At 45.1% G+C, this 19007-nt stretch overlaps 1 protein-coding gene across 1 annotated transcript in view; it reads left to right on the forward strand.

Annotated features, from left to right (window-relative positions):
* The first annotated feature begins 4777 nt into the window (after positions 1–4777).
* Positions 4778–19007, forward strand: part of WDR70 (WD repeat domain 70) — a 311084-nt gene continuing 296854 nt past the window's right edge. The window contains exons 1-3 of the mRNA XM_002713983.6: positions 4778–4932; positions 5026–5091; positions 10847–10930. Of these exons, the coding sequence (XP_002714029.2) occupies positions 4908–4932; positions 5026–5091; positions 10847–10930 (175 nt within the window). The 5' untranslated portion in view covers positions 4778–4907. The remainder of the gene's footprint in view (positions 4933–5025; positions 5092–10846; positions 10931–19007) is intronic.

Below are 19007 nucleotides of genomic sequence, written 5' to 3' on the forward strand. Positions count from 1 at the left end.
AAAAAAATTATTCACTTAACAATTAAAAAGTTAAAGCCCAGAGAGACTAAGTAACTCACCCAAGGTTACATTATCAAAACCCACATACTATGGTTCTTGAAGCAGTTTACTTAACATTATGCCTCTTGAATATTCAATTAATAAATAAATTCACTTTGCTCCAAGAAAATCAAAGTTTCTCTTTATTCTTACTAATTTTGATTATGAAGATGTGTCATACAAAAACAAGCAGAAAAGATTTGGTCTACCACAGAGGTTGTCAGTACTGTAGTTATTGCCTTCATTCTCTATCAGAAATACAATTTGTCATTTTTTTAAATGATCATGAGTATCTGTTCCCACTGGTTGATCATATTTATCTTCCGCTTTGTTTTTCTCAGCCCTTTGAAGTTTAAAGTTTAGGACATCATCTCAAACTTTTGCCCACAAGTCCTTGAATATTTTTATTTATTTTATTTGAGATGCAGTGAGAGAAAGAGAAAAAGAGAGAGAGAGAGAGAGAGAGAGAGAGAGAGAGAGAGACGTTTCATCTTCTGGTTCAATCCCTAAATGTCTACAACCTCTGGGCTGAGCTAGGCCAAGGCCAGGAGCCTAGAACTCCATCTAAGTCTTCCTTGTAGGTAGAAGGAAACTGCTTCCCACGGGCATTAACTGGGAGCTGGACTAGAAGCAGAGCAGCTGGAACTTGAACCGGCACTCTGATACCGGATGTAGGCATCCTAAGTGGCAGCTTACCAACTACGCCATAATGTCTGGCCCCAGTCCTCGATTATTGAGGAGTTGAAATAATTATTCAATAAGCTTGGGGAAGATATGGTCACATAGTGAACTATATTCTTAAAGTTCTAGTTCAGTATGTAAGTGCGTGCTTTCCTCAGGAAAGAGTGGCATTAATAATTTAATCTGTTAAAGTCACAATGAATTAGACTTATTGAAGTTCAAGTTTTGTATTTATATTCAGTATTTTGTGTTTCAGTAATCTCTTGAGATGAAACCAAACTTTATTATCTCAAATTTTTTAAAAGATTTATTTATGGGCCGGCGCCGCGGCTCAATAGGCTAATCCTCCACCTAGCGGTGCCGGCACACCGGGCTCTAGTCCCGGTCAGGGCACCGGATTCTGTCCTAGTTGCCCCTCTTCCAGGCCAGCTCTCTGCTATGGCCCGGGAGTGCAGTGGAGGATGGCCCAAGTGCTTGGGCCCTGCACCCCATGGGAGACCAGGAGAAGCACCTGGCTCCTGCCTTCGGATCAGCATGGTGCGCCGGCTGCAGCGCGCCGGCCATGGGGCCATTGGAGGGTGAACCAACGGCAAAGGAAGACCTTTCTCTCTGTCTCTCTCTCTCTCACTGTCCACTCTGCCTGTTAAAAAAAAAAAGATTTATTTATGTATTTGAAAGGCAGAGTTACAGAGAGGCAGAGGCAGAGGAGGGGGTGGGGGAGAGAGAGATCTTCCATCTGCTGGTTCACTCCCCAGATGGCTGCAATGGCTCTACTGCGCAGATCCAAAGCTAGGAGCCAGGAACTTCTTCCAGGTCTCCCACGTGGGTGCAGGGGCCCAAGGACTTGGGCCATCTTCTCCTGCTTTCCCAGGCCATAGTGGAGAGCTGGATGGGAAGTGGAGCAGCTGGGTCTTGAACGGGTGCCCATATGGGATGCCGGCATTGCAGGTGGTTGCTTTACCTGCTACACCACATTACAAGCCCCTAGTACCTCAAATTTTATAACATCCTATATGAAAAAGGACTAGCTTTTGCCTTTAAGACTACTTTCTTTTATTCATTCACTAATTTAACAAATATTTATTGAGGGGCTGGCATTGCGGTATAATGGGTAAGACCATTGTCTACAGCACTGACTTCCCATATGGGTGCCAGTTCGAGTCCTAGCTGCTCTACTTCTGATCCAGCTCCCTGCCTGGGAAAAGCAGCAGAAGATGGTCCAAATGTATGAGCCCCTGCCACCCACTTGGAAGACCCAGATGAAGTTCCTGGCACCTTCTGGTTTAGACCTAGCCTAGCACTGGCCATTGCAGCCATCGGAGAGTGGATGTAAGATCTTTCTCCCTTTGTAACTCTGACTTTGAAAGTACATAGGAGGCTGGCGCTGCGGCTCACTAGGCTAATCCTCCGCCTTGCGGTGCCGGCACGCCAGGTTCTAGTCCAGGTTGGGGCGCTGGATTCTGTCCCAGTTGCCCCTCTTCCAGGCCAGCTCTCTGCTGTGGCCAGGGAGTGCAGTGGAGGATGGCCCAAGTGCTTGGGCCCTGCACCCCATGGGAGACCAGGAGAAGCACTTGGCTCCTTCCATCGGATCAGCGCGGCGCGCTGGCCGTGGCGGCCATTGGAGGGTGAACCAACGGCAAAGGAAGACCTTTCTCTCTGTCTCTCTCTCTCTCTCACTGTCCACTCTGCCTGTCAAAAAAAAAAAATACATAGGGGCCAATGCAATGCTGTGGCATAGTGAGCTAAGTCCCTGCCTGCTGTGCCAGTATCTCTTATGGTGCTGGTTTGTGTCCCTGTGGCTCCTCTTCTGATCCAACTCTCTGCTTATCTGGGAAAGCAGTGCAAGATGGCACAAGTGCTTGGGCCCCTGCATCCATGTAGGGGAGCCAGAAGAAGCTCTTGGAGCCTGGCTTCGGATCGGCTCAGCTCCAGCCGTTGAGACTTTTTGGGGGAGTGAACCAGTGGATGGAGGACCTTTCTCTCTGTCCCTTTCTGTCTGTGACTCTGTCTCTCAATAAATAAATGAAATCTTTTTTAAAAAATTATTTATTTATTTATTTTGACAGGCAGAGTTAGACAGTGAGAGAGAGAGAGAGAGAGAGAGAGAGAGAAAAGGCCTTCCTTCCGTTGGTTCACCCCCCAAAATGGCCACTACGGCTGGCACACTGTGTCGATCAGAAGGCAGTAGCCAGATGCTTCCTCCTGGTCTCCCATGTGGGTGCAGGGCCCACAGACCTGGGCCATCCTCCACTTACCCCAGTGACAGGCTCAGACTCATCCCAGGCCACAGCAGACAGCTGGACTGGAAGAGGAGCAACTGGGACAGAATCCGGTGCCCCTACCGAGACTAGAACTCGGGGTGCCAGTGCCGCAGGCAGAGGATTAGCCAAGTGAGCCGCAGAGCAGGCAATAAATGAAATCTTAAAAAAGAAAATAAATAAATCTTTACAAAAATGTATTTATTGGACGTCTACCCAGACATTATACTATGCATGAAAAGTACTGAATTTCACAATAGATAGAAGGACCTTAGTTGAGGAAGGTCTACAAAGATTTGTAAATGTTTACAATAGCAAGTAGAATGAAAAATGAGTACGGTGGATCCAAGGGCATGGAAATCAGTGGAGTCAGAGTTTTCAGGATACCATGTTCTGAGGCTGCATATAGAACTTAAAGGAGGCTGATAAGGTGGAAAATAACAGAAGATGAATCTGGAAAGGCAAAAAATACTTTGGAGGCTATGCTGATAATTTTTCATTTTATTCTAAGAGCAATTCAAATGATGCTAGACTTGATCATTATCATTTAGAGTGTATAGGTAAAGCATCAATTGGGATAGAAGGCTAAGATTAGCAGTGGGGTTAATTAGTAACTATGAAAATATTTTCATTCATTAACATGTGTTAGGAGTATATATAGTTTCCCTGGACTTCAGATATACAAGAATAAAAATATGCCATTAATTCATAGAATCAAGCTGTAAATAAACCACAACCAATATGAATTGAAAGTATAATAAATATGTGAATTAAGTGCTTTGGGAACCATTTATCTATCTGTTATCAAGCATAGTTAATAGTTGATGAGATTCTTGGGTTAAGCACATGAGCTTTTGAGCATTTTCTAACAACTGTTTTACCTACTCAGATCTTTTTGGTTTCTTTCTGTGTTATCCTCAGTCATGAAGTAGATACTCATTTCTCTCTTAAAATACACTCAAAGAATGGAGAATTGGGATGTGCATTTGGGACATTAGTTAAGACACCCACTGGGTCACCAGCATCCAATATTATAGCATCTGGCACCACTTCCAGTTCCAGCTTTTTGCTAATGTGCACCCTGGTTGGCAGCAGATGATGTCTAAGGACTTGGGTCCCTGTCTGCCATGTGGGATACCTGGATTGAGTTCTGGACTGCTTGCAGAATGAACCTGTAGATGGGAACTCTGTCCCTCTCTGCTTAAACAGATAAGTAAATGAGGGGCGGGTGCTGTGGCATAGCGGGTAAAGCTGCCGCTTACAGTGCCAGCATTCCATATAGGTGCTGGTTCTAGTCCCGGCTGCTCCTCTTCCGATCCAGCTCTCTGCTATGGCCTAGGAAAGCAGTGGAAGGTGGACCAAGTCCTTGGGCCCCTGCACCCACATGGGAAGACCCGGAAGACGCTCCTGGCTCCCTTCCCGGTTTCAGATCCACACAGCTCCGGCCATTTCGGCCAACTAGGGAGTGAACCAGCGGATGGAAGACCTCTGTCTCTCTGCCTCTCCTCTCTCTGTGTAAATCTGACTTTCAAATAAACAAATAAATCTAAAAAAAAGTAAATGAATAAATTAAAATATTTTAAACGTCTGGAAAATTGTGGGTTTTCCATGGAGAAGGATAAAAAGAAAAGATAAGGAGATAATAAGTTTCTCTGTAGAAATTCTCTTTGCAGTAATCTCGTTTCTTAAAAGCAAGAGGTGTTACATAAACAGGTTTTTCCCCCGGGTGGATTGCGAAGGGTGCACCCCCCGTCAGCACTTCCCCGCCCGCGCACTAGGGCGGCGCTGCGCCAACATCTCTCTCCCTCGGTGGAGGATGCCGCTCTTGGCGCTGGCGGCGGCGCTGACGCTTGGAGGCGGTACTTCCTCCCGGGTTCTCTGGGAGCTCCCAGCATCATTTAGAGTGCCGCTGTTGCTGGTGCCGCGGCCATGGAGAGCTCGGGGCCCAGCGAAGGTGGGTTCGGCCGCACGGTCACGGGCGGTGTCGTCAGTACTGAGGCAGCCCCTGGCGCCGCACTAACGAGGCCTGCTTTCTCTTTTACCCCAGTGACAGGCTCAGACGCGTCAGGACCTGACCCGCAGCTGGCCGTCACCATGGGCTTCACGGGGTTCGGTGAGTGACTACGCCGGGCGGAGCCGTCATTACTGCTTCGCACCTTAAGCTGGGGCAGCTCGGAATTAGTTTGGGTGCAGTGTAGACCTCGTAGTTTCTCGACACAGTTCCTCATTCGTCTTCTAACATGCGTCTCTTGCGACTAGCTCAGGTGACACGAGAAGCCTAAAGAGACAGAAAGATTGCTTTTGTGACCCCGGTGGAGAGGGCTGGCGCCGCGTTTTTAGACTGACAGCTAAGGACTGAGTAGCCCTTAGACTCTTTGGGTAATGAACGGGTCGCTGAGTGAAATTGTAATGGCTGTTCAGTAGTTTTTGATTCAAGTCTTTCTCCTCCACAGTGTTGACTTCAGTCTGTGGATTCTAGTGGGAAACATGTTATGAAGGAATGAAGAAAGCCTCATACAGATGTAGTCACATGTTAACGTTAGCCTCCGTAAAAATCAAATGGAAGTTTGTGTCCTCCCATTTCATTCATTCATTCATTCATTCAGTTCATGACTTGAGCAATGCAGCAGTATATGTAAACATAAGTATTGTGCAAGAGGTCGAGAGAGATCGAGTGTGAACAGTTTGCTGGTTCATTTCCCGAATGCCTTTACTGGGAACCCATGTCGATCTTGTAAATGGGTGGCAGGGACCCAGCCGCTGTCTCCCAGAGTGTGCATCAGCGGGAAGCTCATCAGGATCCCGAGCCCGGCATTGAACCAGGGATTCTGATTCAGGAGGTGGATGTCTTAACTGCCAGGCTAAATGCTTACTTTGGAGCCACATTTTTTTTTTTTAATGTTCTAGGTGGTTACATCTACAAAAGAGTAATTTTAATGCTTATTTTTGTTTAAGTTCTTTCCAAGTTTTCCCCTTTAATTTTAAAAATGACATTTATCAGTAGGAAGTCTAGAGAAACACAAATGCATTACAAAGAAGGAGGTAAACTGACCCAATTTCATGTCCTACAGATGGAGACTTTAATTTGTGGGGCCGTGGTTGTTGTACAGCAGGGTAAACCACAGCTTGTGATGGATGCTGACGCCTCGGTGCTCCGCTTCCCATCCAGCTTCCTGCTAATGTGCCTGGGAAGGCAGCAGAAGAGGGCCCAAGTACTTGGCCTCAACACCCATGTATGAGACCAGAATAGAGCTCCTGGCTTTCGCCTGGCACAGATCTGGCTATTGTGGCCATTTGGGGATTGAACCGGGGGATGAAAGATCCGTTTTTCCCTCTCTCTCTCTGCTGCTGTGCTTTTCAATGAATAAATAAATCTTAAATTTTTAAATTGTTTTCAGTCTTATGTATTTAAAAAATTAATACTATTACTGTGGACAAGTTTATATTATTTCCTAAGCACAGTATTTTGAGGCTTACCGCATTTTTTTTTTTTTTAAGATTTATTTATTTATTTGAAAGGCAGAGTTGCAGAGGCAGCGGCAGATAGAGAGAAAGAGGTCTTCCATCTGCTGGTTCACTCCCCAAAGGCCCACAGTGGCTGGAGCTGGGTTGATCTGAAGCCAGGAGCTTCCCCTGAGTCTCCCTTGTGGGTTTAGGGGCTAAGGGATGTGGGCCTTCTACTGCTTTCCCAGGCTACAGAGATTTGGATTGGAAGTGGAGCAGCCGGACTCTGGCGCTCATATGGGATGCTAGCACTGCAGGTGGTGGGTTTACTTGCTCTGCTACAGCGCAGGCCCTCCCTATATTTTTAGAAGTTTTCTAAAAGTGGAATTGTAGACTAATAGAGTCATCATAATTTGTAATATTTTTATTTTAATTTTTTAAAGGTTTATTTTAAAGTCAGTTACAGAGAAGGAGAGGCAGAGAAAGAGAGAGAGAGGTCTTTTATTTATTTAATTAATTAATTGATTTATTTTTTGACAGGCAGAGTCAGAGAGAGAGAGACAGAGAGAAAGGTCTTCTTTTTTCCATTGGTTCACCCCCACAAGTGGCCGTTACGGCTGGCGCGCTGCACTGATCCGAAGCCAGGAGCCAGGAGCTTCTTCCTGGTCTCCCATGCGGGTGCAGGGCCCAAGGACCTGGGCCATCCTCCACTGTACTCCCAGGCCACAGCAGAGAGCTGGACAGGAAGAGCAGCAACCGGGACAGGATCCAGCGCCCCAACTGGGACTAGAACCCGGGGTGCCGGCACCGCAGGAGGAGAATTAACCTAGTGAGCCGTGGTGCTGGCCCAGAGAGGTCTTCCATCCTCTGGTTCACTCCCCAGTTGGCCACAATGGCCGGAGCTGTGCCATTCTGGAGCCAGGAGCTTCTTCCGGGTCTCCCACACGAGTGCAGGGATCCATGGTCTTGGGCCATCCTCCACTGCTTTCCCAGGCCATAGCAGAGAGTTGGATCAGAAGTGGAGCAGCCAAGACTTGAACTGGTGCCCATTTGGAATGCCCGCACTGCAGGCGGCGGCTTTACCTGCTGTGCCACAGTGCCGACCCCTTGTAATATTTTTAGTTTCTCCCTAAATATCTTCTTATTTTAACTTTTAACAGTAATGCTTTCATCCATTGGTTTCCAACAGCTGGGCCTGGGTCAGAGCTGAAGCTAGAACCTGGGAACTCACTCCAGGTCTCCCATGAGGGCAGCAGGAATCCAGGCACTTGAGCCAGAGGTGGAGTCTTGACTGCTAGGCTAGATGTTCTCCCCTGAGTAGGTTTTATTTCTACACAAAGATTTTTCTGTGTATTTCCAGAGTAGATTTCTAAAAGAAAGACAATTTTATTTAGATATAAACATTAAAAAGTAACTAAAAAGTTGGGTGTGTATATTTTATTTTTTTTAAAGACTTATTTATTTGAAAGGCAGAGTTGCAGAGAAAGAGAGGTCTTTCATCTGCTGGTTCACTCCTCAGTTGGCCACAATGGCTGGAGTTGTGCCGATCCACAGCCAAGATCCAGGAGCTTCTTCTGGGTCTCCCACGTGGGTGCAGAGGCCCAAGGACTTGGGCCATCCTTTACTGATTTCCCATAGTAGAGAGTTGAATCAGAAGTGGAGCAGCCAGGACCTGAACTGGTGACCATATGGAATGCTGGCACTGTAGGCAGTGGCTTTACCTGCTATGCCACAGTGCCGGCTCTGAGTATGTATATAAGTCTTTTTTTTTTTTTTTTTTCCTGACAGGCAGAGTGGACAGTGAGAGAGAGAGACAGAGAGAAAGGTCTTCCTTTGCCGTTGGTTCACCCTCCAATGGCCGCCGAGGCCTGCGCTCTGCAGCCGGCGCACCGCGCTGATCCGAAGCCAGGAGCCAGGTGCTTCTCCTGGTCTCCCATGGGGTGCAGGGCCCAAGCACTTGGGCCATCCTCCACTGCACTCCCAGGCCACAGCAGAGAGCTGGCCTGGAAGAGGGGCAACCAGGACAGAATCTGGCGCCCCGACCGGGACTAGAACCCGGTGTGCCGGCACCGCAGGCGGAGCATTAGCCTAGTGAGCTGTGGTGCCGGCCTCTGAGTGTGTGTGTGTATATATATATATATATTTTATTTGACAGGTAGAGTTATAGACAGAGAAAGAGAGACAGACAGAAAGTTCTTCCTTCCGTTGGTTCACCCCCCAAGTGGCTGCCACAGCTGGCACTGCACTGATCCGAAGCCAGGAGCTAAGTGCTACTTCTTGGTCTCCCATGTGGGTGCAGGGCCCCAGCACTTGGGCTATCCTCCACTGCCCTCCTGGGCCATAGCAGAGAGCTGGACTGGAAGAGGAACAACCGGGACTAGAATCTGGCGCCCATATGGGATGCTGGCCCCAAAGGTGAGGATTAACCAAGTGAGCCATGGCGCTGGCCCCTTAAAGCTTCTTGATACTCATTACCATTAGTGATTGACATGTTTCAATTGATTCTAAAATCAGTAGTATATAAGAGTAGCATTTTTACCATATCTCTACCAACACAGATTAGATATTTTATATTATCTTTGTTTTTAAGATTATTTACTTATTGAAAGGCAGGGTTAAAAGGGAAGAGAGGAGACAGAGATTGATGTTCCCTCTGCAGGTTCACTTCTCAAATGGCTGCAAAAGCCAGAGCTGGGTCAGGCTGGAGCCAGGAGCTGCTTCTTGGTCTTCCTTGTGGGTGCAGGGGCCCAGGCACTGGGACTACCTTCTACACTTACCCAGGCTGTTCACAGGGAGCGGGATTTGAAATAGAGCACCCAGGTCTTGCACCAGTGTATGTGAAAGATGTTGGCATTGCAGGTGGCGGCTTTACCCATGGCAGTGCCAGCTCCAGGGTAGATATTTGAAAAGATGAAAAACCAGTGAAAATTTTGCTAATGCAGTACTTGAAAAATGTTTTCTCTTTCTACTTTGTATTTGGAAGTTGTAAGTGCTATTCATTCAAACATGATTCTTCCTACATTTCCTGAACCTTTTCTCAAGGTCTTGGTGTCTTGTTTTGAGCATTGTGTATTAACTCTATTGATCATAAACATTGCATTTGCATGTTTGAGGCCTTTTGAGAATTTATACCTCTTGGCCTTGGCTGTGCTCAGATGTAACTTGGTATGTTTTTAAATCCTTCATTCCAGTACCTCATTCCTCTGTTCAAGAGTCAGAAAGGCATGGTGTATATATTTATGCCAATTAGGGAAATGTTTTAAGAGTTTTGAAAAAGGTATTGGGTATCAAGCATACTTCTTTGCTTTTCAAGTTTATTTTCTTTCATTTGAGAGGTAGAGAGACAGAGACAGATGGAGAGAGATCTTCCATCTACTGTTTCACTCCCCAGATGCTTGCAACAGCCAGCCTGGAATTCAGTCTGGATCTCTCATGTGGGTGGCAAGGGCCCAACCATGTAAGCCATCATCTGCTGCCTCCCAGGGTGCACATTAGCAAGACTTAGCATAGGAAGCAGAGGAGCTGGTACCTGAGCCTGACACTCTGATATGGGATGCAGGTAACCCAGAGATGTCCTAACCACTGTTCCAGATGCCCACCTCCAGGCCTGGTTCTGTTGCTTTAATTTGTACATTCAGTATTTGGTTCATTATGATTAAGATAATGTTGTAAAGATTTTATTATCATTTTGTTTTCTTTGTTGATGCTGAAGTAAAGTATCACAAATTTAGCAGCTGAAAAACATAAAAGATTTGTTACCAGAATTCTATAAGAGATCGTTAAGTCTAGGTGAGCTGTGTTGATTTATCTGCTTCAGGTGACGGCTGAAATCAAGGTGTCAGCAGTCCTAGGCTCTTACCTGGAGGCCGTGTGTCTGTGTGTGTGGGAGAATCATTGCATGCTGATTAGTTCCTTGTAGCAGGGCTGTGGTCTCTTTCCTGGTTGTCAGACCGTGTGTTAGCTCCTTAAGGTATCTGCCTTGCTCTTCATGGTCCTCTTTTCATCCTCAAGCCAACTATAGAGCCCCCAGTCCTTCTCATGCTTTGGGTATCTTCTGCCATTGTCTAAAAGCTTAATTATACCTGCAGAGTCCCTTTTACCATGTACTCTGACATTTCACAAGTTTTAAGGGTTAAGGTATGGACATTCTTCTTTCTTCCTACCACACCAATGTTGTTTAGAGGGCTATGGATTTCAATAAATTAGAGTAGGGCGGGGAAGTCGGCTGGTTAACGGCACTTAGTGATGACATTTCATTAACCATTCTCTGTGATCTCAGCTTTTCTTTGATATCTTATGGTTATCTTGCAACTTGCTATAAATTAGATAAAGTGGTTATTGATAAGTCAGTAAGTATTGAGTATGTAAAATTTGGCCAGCTTATTGCAAGACAATCACTGTCTGCCACTTCCTCCTGTTTTTAGGGAAAAAAGCCCGCACATTTGACTTGGAAGCGATGTTTGAGCAAACTCGAAGAACAGCGGTGGAAAGAAGTCGGAAAACACTGGGTAAGAAAAACATATTTGCCCTTTTATTAGTGTAAATACTGTATATAGTTTATATAAGTCAGTTGACAGTAAAAAAAAGACAGTAAAAATGTTTCAAAATTGTTAAAATACTGTATGTGCTGGTTCCTTTGGAAGCAGAATCTGAAGGAATTTTTCTTTTTTTAAACATAGTTTGCAACAAAGTATAATCAGAGATCTGATTACTGAAATTCTATAAAGTGTATTCTGTGAACAAACAAGGATTCTCAATTTGTTGGAATCAGAATAGCAGTTTATTGCCTCTCCCTCCGCCTCTATCTGACTCTCGTTTCATTTTTTTCTTTCCTGCTTACAGCGGAACCAGTATTTGGAAGGCTGGGCCAGCGGTGGCTCTCAGAGCTGTATACACCACTGAATGTTGACCCAGACAGTATAGAAAATTGGGACATACAGTGACTGTGGCTGCTGCTGTTGAATCCCTGCTTTAATGAGTTGTATCAGACACATAATGAAGGCTTTACTTTCCAGACTGCCCTGTGTAGCAGATGGTTGCCAATTCTAGGTACTGCCTCAGGGTCGTTCAAAGAGACTGAACTCTTGCTTTCCATGGCTCTGATTCAGATCATTTTTACGTTAGAAAAGGAGTAGGTATAACCCGATAGAGCAGAAAGGGCTAGGAATCAGACTGACAGCATTCTTGGAAAAACTGTTATTTAAATTATTATTATTATTATTATGGTACTTGCCACTTTTGGTTTTAAAATTGTAAATTGTATAGCAGCAATATCTAGTGTTTGGGCACTGAGCTTGACATGAAATAATTTTGATCTTTGTAAGAAAATTATTTTTTAGTGTTAAGAATTCTTGACAGCTATCTGCAGACACTGTTTTTTTTAAAAAGACTTTTGTAATTATGTGAAATTTTAAACACCAAAGTATAGTCATGAACTATACTATGTACCTCTCATTCATATTCATCCACTATAACAATTCAACACAAGTGTTATTTCCATCGACTCTCCCAGTGTTAGAGAATTTTCAAGCAAATCCTGGATATGTCATTTCATCCATAAATATTTTGGTGTCCTTTTTTTTAATTTAAGATTTATTTTATTTATTTGGAAGAGTTACAGAGAGAGGTAGAGACAAGAGAGGGGTCTTCCGGTCTTCCAATGGTTCACTCCCCAAATGGCCATGACAGCTGGAGCTGAGTCGATCTGAAGCCAAGAGCCAGGAGCTTCCTCTGGGTCTCCCATGTGGGTGCAGGGGCCCAAGTACTTGGGCCATCCTCTGCTGCTTTCCCAGGCACACTAGCAGGGAGCTGGGTTGAAAGTGGAGCAGCCAGAACTTGAACTGGAGCCCGTATGATATGCTGGCACTGCAGGCCAGGGCTTTAACCCACTGTACACAGTTTTAGCTCTGGTGTGTTCTTTTTTAAAAAATATTTATTTGTTTGTTTGAAATATAAGGTGACAGAAATATAAGGTGACAGTTTGTTTGAAATATAAGGTGAGAGAGGGTGAGACATCTCAGAGATAACTATCTGCTGGTTCATTCCCCAAATGCCTGCAATAGCTAGGGCTGGACCAGGCCAAAGCCAGGAGCTCCATCCAGGTCTCCTAGTTAGATGGCAGGGACTCAAGTACTTGGAACATTATCTGCTGCATTCCCAGGCACACTAGCAGGAAGCTGGAATGGAAGCAGGGTAGCCTGGACTCCAAAATGGGATGCTAGCTGGTATCATAAGCAGTGGCTTAACCCCTTCAGCACAACGCATTCCTTTTAGTATGTTTCTTTCTTTCTTTCTTTTTTTTTTTTTCTTAAAGATTTATTTATTTATTTGAAAGAATTACACAGAGAGAAGAGATGCAGAGAGAGACAGACAGAGGGGGGTCTTCCATCCGCTGATTCACTCTCCAGTCGGCTGCAATGGCCAGAGCTGTGCCAGTCCAAAGCCAGAAGCCAGGAGCTCCCTCCTGGTCTCCCATATGGTGCAGTGGCCCGAGGACTTGGGCCATCTTCCACTGCTTTCCCAGGCCATAGCAGAGAGCTGGATTGTAAGTGGAACAGCCGGGACTCGAACTGGCACCCATATGGGATGCTGGTGCTTCAGGCCAGGGCTTTAACCCGCTGCACCACAGTGCCGGCCCCTTAGTATGTTTCTTAGAATAATGAGGATTCTCCTAAAAAAATTAACCATAATACCTATAAGAAATAGGAAAAGCCAAACTCTTTTTTCTACTCACATACTTTACTTCTGACCTTGGTGTATCAGAGTTTTTCCTTCACTCGTAACACTACGTGTATCTGAGTTTTTCCTCAACCATCAGTTTTGCAGTAGACACCAGCTGAGTGTGTACTCACTCAATTAGATTCTGACACTATTTACTTGAAGACTGCCAAAAAACTGCCTCTGCTTTAGATGCTAATCACAGATACTGTATTGTGATGTGTTCTGATGGATTGACTGTACATTGGTATTCCCATGGTTCTCCTTGATTGGATAATTTGCTAGGAAGCTCACAGAACTCAGGGAAATTCTTTGCTTATGCTTACTGGTTTATGATAAAGGGTGTTACAGAGGATACAGATGAGCACCCAGGTGAAGTAATACATTTGGCAATGTATGGGGCTGGGGCGGGAGGGGGGATGGCATGTGGAGCTTCCTTCTCTCTCTCAGTACCAACACCTCACATCTTCACCATGTTCATTGATCCTAAAACTCATCAAATAGCAGTTTAAGAGTTTTTAATGGAGCTTAATTTCTAGCTACCCTCATTTCCAAAGTGTGATGGGGTGGGCTGAAAGATCCACTCACCTAATTACTTCGTCTTGCTGGTGAGTAGTCCCATCCTGAGGCTGTCTTAGAGGGCCATGCCCTAAGTTCCCTCAGTAGCTTAAACTCAAGCATGATTAAAAGGGGCTCCTAGTGAGTAACAAAAGATAATTCCTGTCACTCTGGAAATTCTAAGGGTTTTAGGATCTCTGACAGGAAATGGAGACAAAGAACAAATATAATCCATGATACTATTATTAAATCCACATAAACCAAACAATTTTAATGTCCTTAAACAAGATACAAAGACATGCTACTTGTGGTATACTTATAAATTTATAAAAATTTTATTGAATGCTTATATGAAGTGTAAATGTCTTGTATTTATGTCTTTAAGAATGTCATAAAATGTTGAGCAGTGGTTGTCTCATTTAGTGTTTTGTTTGTTTTTTTTTTTTTTGAAAGGCAGAGTTAGAAGGAGAGAGAGAGATCTTTTATCTGCTGATTTACTCCCCAGATGGCTGTAACAGCAGGGTCTGGACCAGGAAAAACCAGGAGTCTGGAACTCTGTCTGGGTCTTCCATATGAATGGCAGAGACCCAAGCACTTGGATCATCTTCCTCTGCTTTCCCAGGCACAATTAACAGGGAGCTGGATGGGAAGTAGAGCAGCTGGGATGCCAGCATTGCAGCTGTCAGCTTAACTCACTGTGCCAGAATGCTGACCCCCAGTTTAATCAATTTTTTTCTGAAAGATTTAATTTAGGGGCCGGTGTTGTGGCATAGTGATTAAAGCTGCTGCCTGTGATGCCAGCTTCCCACATGACACTGGTTCAAGACCAAGCTGCTGCACTTCCGATCCAGCTCCTTGCTAATATGCCTGGGAAAGTGGCAGAGGATGGCCCAGATACTTGCACCCCTGCACCATGTGGGAGACTAGGAGGAAGCTCCAGGCTCCTGACTTCAGCCTGGCCTAGCCCCAAATGTTGCAGCCATTTGGGGAGTGAACCAGAGGTTAGAAGATACCTGTCTCACCTTCTCTGTAATTCTGCCTTTCAAAGAAATAAAAAATAAATCTTAAATTTGTTTGAAAGGTGCAGAGAGAGGGAGAGAGAGACAGAGAGAAAGAGATCTTCATCCTCTGGTTCATTTCCCAAATGACTGCAGTGGTCAGGGCTGGGCCAGACTGAAGCCATGCGTCAGGACTTCCATCTTGGTCTCCCACGTGGGTGGCAGGCCAAGTACTTGGGCCATCTTCTGCTACCTTCTCAGGCACATTATGAGGAAGCTGAATCTGAAGTGGAGCAGCTGGGACTCAAACTGGTGTTCATGGGATCTGGCATTGCAGGCAGTGATATAACCCAGAACACCACAACGCTGACCCTAAATAAAAGGTTTAGTCTCTGGTACCATGCCTTGTAAGATATGTTTTTGATATATATTTGAGGAGGTTGAGTTGAATTTAGAACTGGTATGCTACTTTAAAAGTAGAATCCTATTTCTTTGTTTAATGTTCTTTGTAGAATTTTCAAAATGCCACAATTCATTGGAAAGAGTTTGGGGATTGGAGTTGGAGGATTTAGATTTAAGGTTGAGCCCTACATTCTGCTAGATGAATAGCACTGGATGGATTTTTCAAATTTTTGATCCTTAATTTCCCTGTTAGCTATATATGATAGGGTCAGCCTTAGAAGATTCTTAAAGGGATTAAAATATTGGGCATACTATCTTGTAAACAGTAAAATAATTTGTAAATATTTAAATTTTTTTTTTTTTTTTTAACAGGCAGAGTGGACAGTGAGAGAGAGAGACAGAGAGAAAGGTCTTCCTTTGCCATTGGTTCACCCTCCAATGGCCGCCACGGCCGGCGCACCGCGCCTATCCGAAGGCAGGAGCCAGGTGCTTCTCCTGGTCTCCCATGGGGTGCAGGGCCCAAGCACTTGGGCCATCCTCCACTGCACTCCTTGGCCACAGCAGAGAGCTGGCCTGGAAGAGGGGCAACCGGGACAGAATCCGGCGCCCCAACCGGGACTAGAACCCGGTGTGCCGGCGCCGCAAGGTGGAGGATTAGCCTAGTGAGCCGCGGCGCTGGCCTGTAAATATTTAAATTTTGATAAATTTTTTAAGCAAAGCCTGTGTATATTCCACATAAGAGGAATTTGGAATTACTAGATTTCTAAATTTTTAAAAGTTGTCTCAAGTCTATGTTTCCCTTTGATGTTTGTGACCAAGTTAAATGTATTGAACTTTATTGATTTCCTATTACATCTTTGGATTTAGACTGCTGTTTCTACTCAAAAACAGGTATCTAATTGAACATCTGTTTGAAAGATCTAGTTATCTTGTAAATAGAAAATACTGTTTAGATAATTTATAGTTGTATAGTAGTATTCAAACAGTATGGGAAATTATTCATTGTTAAGAGATTTTGGTGTATGTGTTCTTCTAAACTTGGCAATCAAATTACTTCAGACTGTGGTATTAAAAGTAGATGTGCTGGCGCTGCGGCTCAATAGGCTAATCCTCCGCCTGCGGCGCCAGCACACCAGGTTCTAGTCCTGGTCGGGGCGCCGGATTCTGTCCTAGTTGCCCCTCTTCCAGGCCAGCTCTCTACTGTGGCCTGGGAGTGCAGTGGAGGATGGCTGAAGTGCTTGGGCCCTGCACCCCATGGGAGACCAGAATAAGCACCTGGCTCCTGGCTTCGGATCAGCGCGGTGCGCTGGCTGCAGCGCGCCAGCTGCGGCAGCCATTGGAGGGTGAACCAACGGCAAAGGAAGACCTTTCTCTCTGTCTCTCTCTCACTGTCCACTCTGCCTGTCAAAAAAAATTAAAAAAAAAAAAAAGTAGATGTTAGATTTGACTTACTTTAAAAGCTTAAGAATTATATGGGCATTATTAATACTACTTTAATTTTTTTATTTTTTATTTTTTTGCCAGGCAGAGTTAGACAGTGAGAGAGAGAGAGAGACAGAAAGAGAGTTAAAGACAGTGAGAGAGCGACAGAGAGAAAGGTCTTCCTTCTGTTGGTTCACTCCCCTAATGGCCACTACAGCCAGTGCTATGCTGATCTGAAGCCAGGAGCTGGGTACTTCATCCTGGTCTCCCATGCAGGTACAGGGACCCAAGCACTTGGGCCATCCTCCACTGCCCTCCTGGGCCACAGCAGAGAGCTGGACAGGAAGAGGAGCAACCGGGACTAGAACCCGGGGTACCGGCGCCTCAGGCGGAGGATTAGCCGTTGAGCCACAGTGCTGGCCAATTTTTATTTATTTTGAGAGGTAGAGAGCAAAAGCACTCCCATCTGCTGGTTCACTCCCCAAATACCTGCAATGGCTGGAGCTCAGCTAGTGCTGAAGACTCCAGGTCTCCCACATGGGTGGCAGGAACTGAATTAATTGAACCATCACTGCTTCTTTGTAGTGTCTGCATTAGCAAGAAGCCAGAGCTGGGAACTGAACTCAGGTACTCTAATGTGGGACACAGGTGTCTTAACTAGTACAGGCATTATATTAATCTTAGAGTTTTTCCTTGGGCATTCATACCATGATAGAGGAAATTAAGACTGAAAACTTTTTGAAAAAGATATTTGAAAGAGATCTTTTTTTTTTTTTTAAAGATTTATTTATTTATTAGAATGAGTTACACAGAGAGAGGAGAGGCAGAGACAGAGAGAGGTCTTCCGTCCGCTAGGTCACTCCCCAGATGGCCACAATGGCTGGAGCTGTGCTGATAATGAAGCCAAAGACCAGGAGCTAGGGGCTGCTTCTGCTTTTCCCACGTGGGTGCAGGGGCCCAAGGATTTGGGCCATCTTCATCTTCCACTGCTTTCCCAGGCCATAGCAGAGAGCTAGACTGGAAGAGGAGCAGCTGGGACTCGAACTGGCACCCATATGGAATGCCAGCACTGCAGGTGGTAGCTTTATCTGCTGCACCACAGTGCCAGCCCTGAAAAAGATCTTTGAACTGCTGGTTTACTCCACAAATACAACAACTGGGGTGGGCCAGGTCAAAGCTGGGAGCTAGGAACTCAGTTTGGGTTTCCCATGTGGGTGGCAGAGACCTAAGTTCTTGAGCCATCATTTGCTGCCTTCCAGATATACATTATCAGGAAGTTGGAATTGGAAGTGGACCCAGAACTCAAGCCCAGGTGTTCCGTATGATAGCAGATACAGGCATCCCAAGTGATATCTTAATCGTTACGCCAGATGCCTGCCCCTTTTATTTGTTTTTATAAAGGCTTATTTATTTGAAAGACTGACAGAGGCAGAGAGAGTGAGCTAGCTACGTCCTGCTGGTTCACTCCCCAAGTGCCCACAACAGTCTGTACTATACCAGGAACTCTATCTGGGTCTCCCCTATATGGTGGGCAGGAAACCAAGTATTTGTGTCATCATCTGCTCCTCCTGTGTAGATTAGCAGAAAACTGAATCAGAAGTGGAATAACTGGGAATCACTCCCAGGCACTCTGATACGGGATGCAGGCAACCTAAGCAATGGCTCAACCTAGTGCACCCCAACATCAGTCCTAGACTTTTTGAATAACTAGTTTAATTGTCTCTTTGTGGATGTGAACTGTTTTGATTGCTCAGTACTCTAAAAAGGATGAAGTGCTGTAAAATCTTAATACGCATTGTAATCTGCAAATTACAATGATATGAATTGATTTTTAATGTTTCATGTTCTCAAAACCTGTAATTATGTCTGTGACTTGTTAGTGGTATAGACCCTTTTTTAGAATTGTTATGAAGAGGGGCCGGCGCCGTGGCTCACTTGGTTAATCCTCCGCTTGCGGTGACGGCATCCCATATGGGCACCGGGTTCAAGTCCACTCTAGCTCTCTGCTATGGCCTGGGAGGGCAGTGGAGGATGGCCCAAGTGCTTGGGCCTCTGCACCCGCTTGGGAGACCAGGAAGAAGTTCCTGGCTCCTGGCTTTGGATTGGTGCAAAAGTACCGGCCATAGCAGACATTTGAGGGGTGAACCAATGGAAGGAAAACCTTTCTGTCTCTCTCTCTCACTGTCTATAACTCTACCAATCAAATAAATTAAAAAAAAAATTGTCATGAAGAGATAAATGGGGAGGAAAATTTTTTGCTTTCATTTGGATATTTGAATGTGGCTGTGCTTTGGATGGATTATGAACCTTTCCTGTTACATGGTGAATATGTCTTTAAATGATTTAAGGTGAGATTTGAATATGATTTCTTTTTTTTTTAAGATTTATTTATTTTACTTGAAAGAGTTACACATAGAGAAAAAGAGAGGCAGAGAGAGAGAGGTCTTCCATCTGCTGGTTCACTCCCCAGTTGGCCACAATGGCCTTG

The sequence above is a fragment of the Oryctolagus cuniculus genome, chromosome 14, assembly GCF_051225735.1.
Source record: "Oryctolagus cuniculus isolate XC-2025 breed Fujian yellow rabbit chromosome 14, ASM5122573v1, whole genome shotgun sequence".
Classification (NCBI taxonomy): Eukaryota; Metazoa; Chordata; class Mammalia; order Lagomorpha; family Leporidae; genus Oryctolagus; species Oryctolagus cuniculus.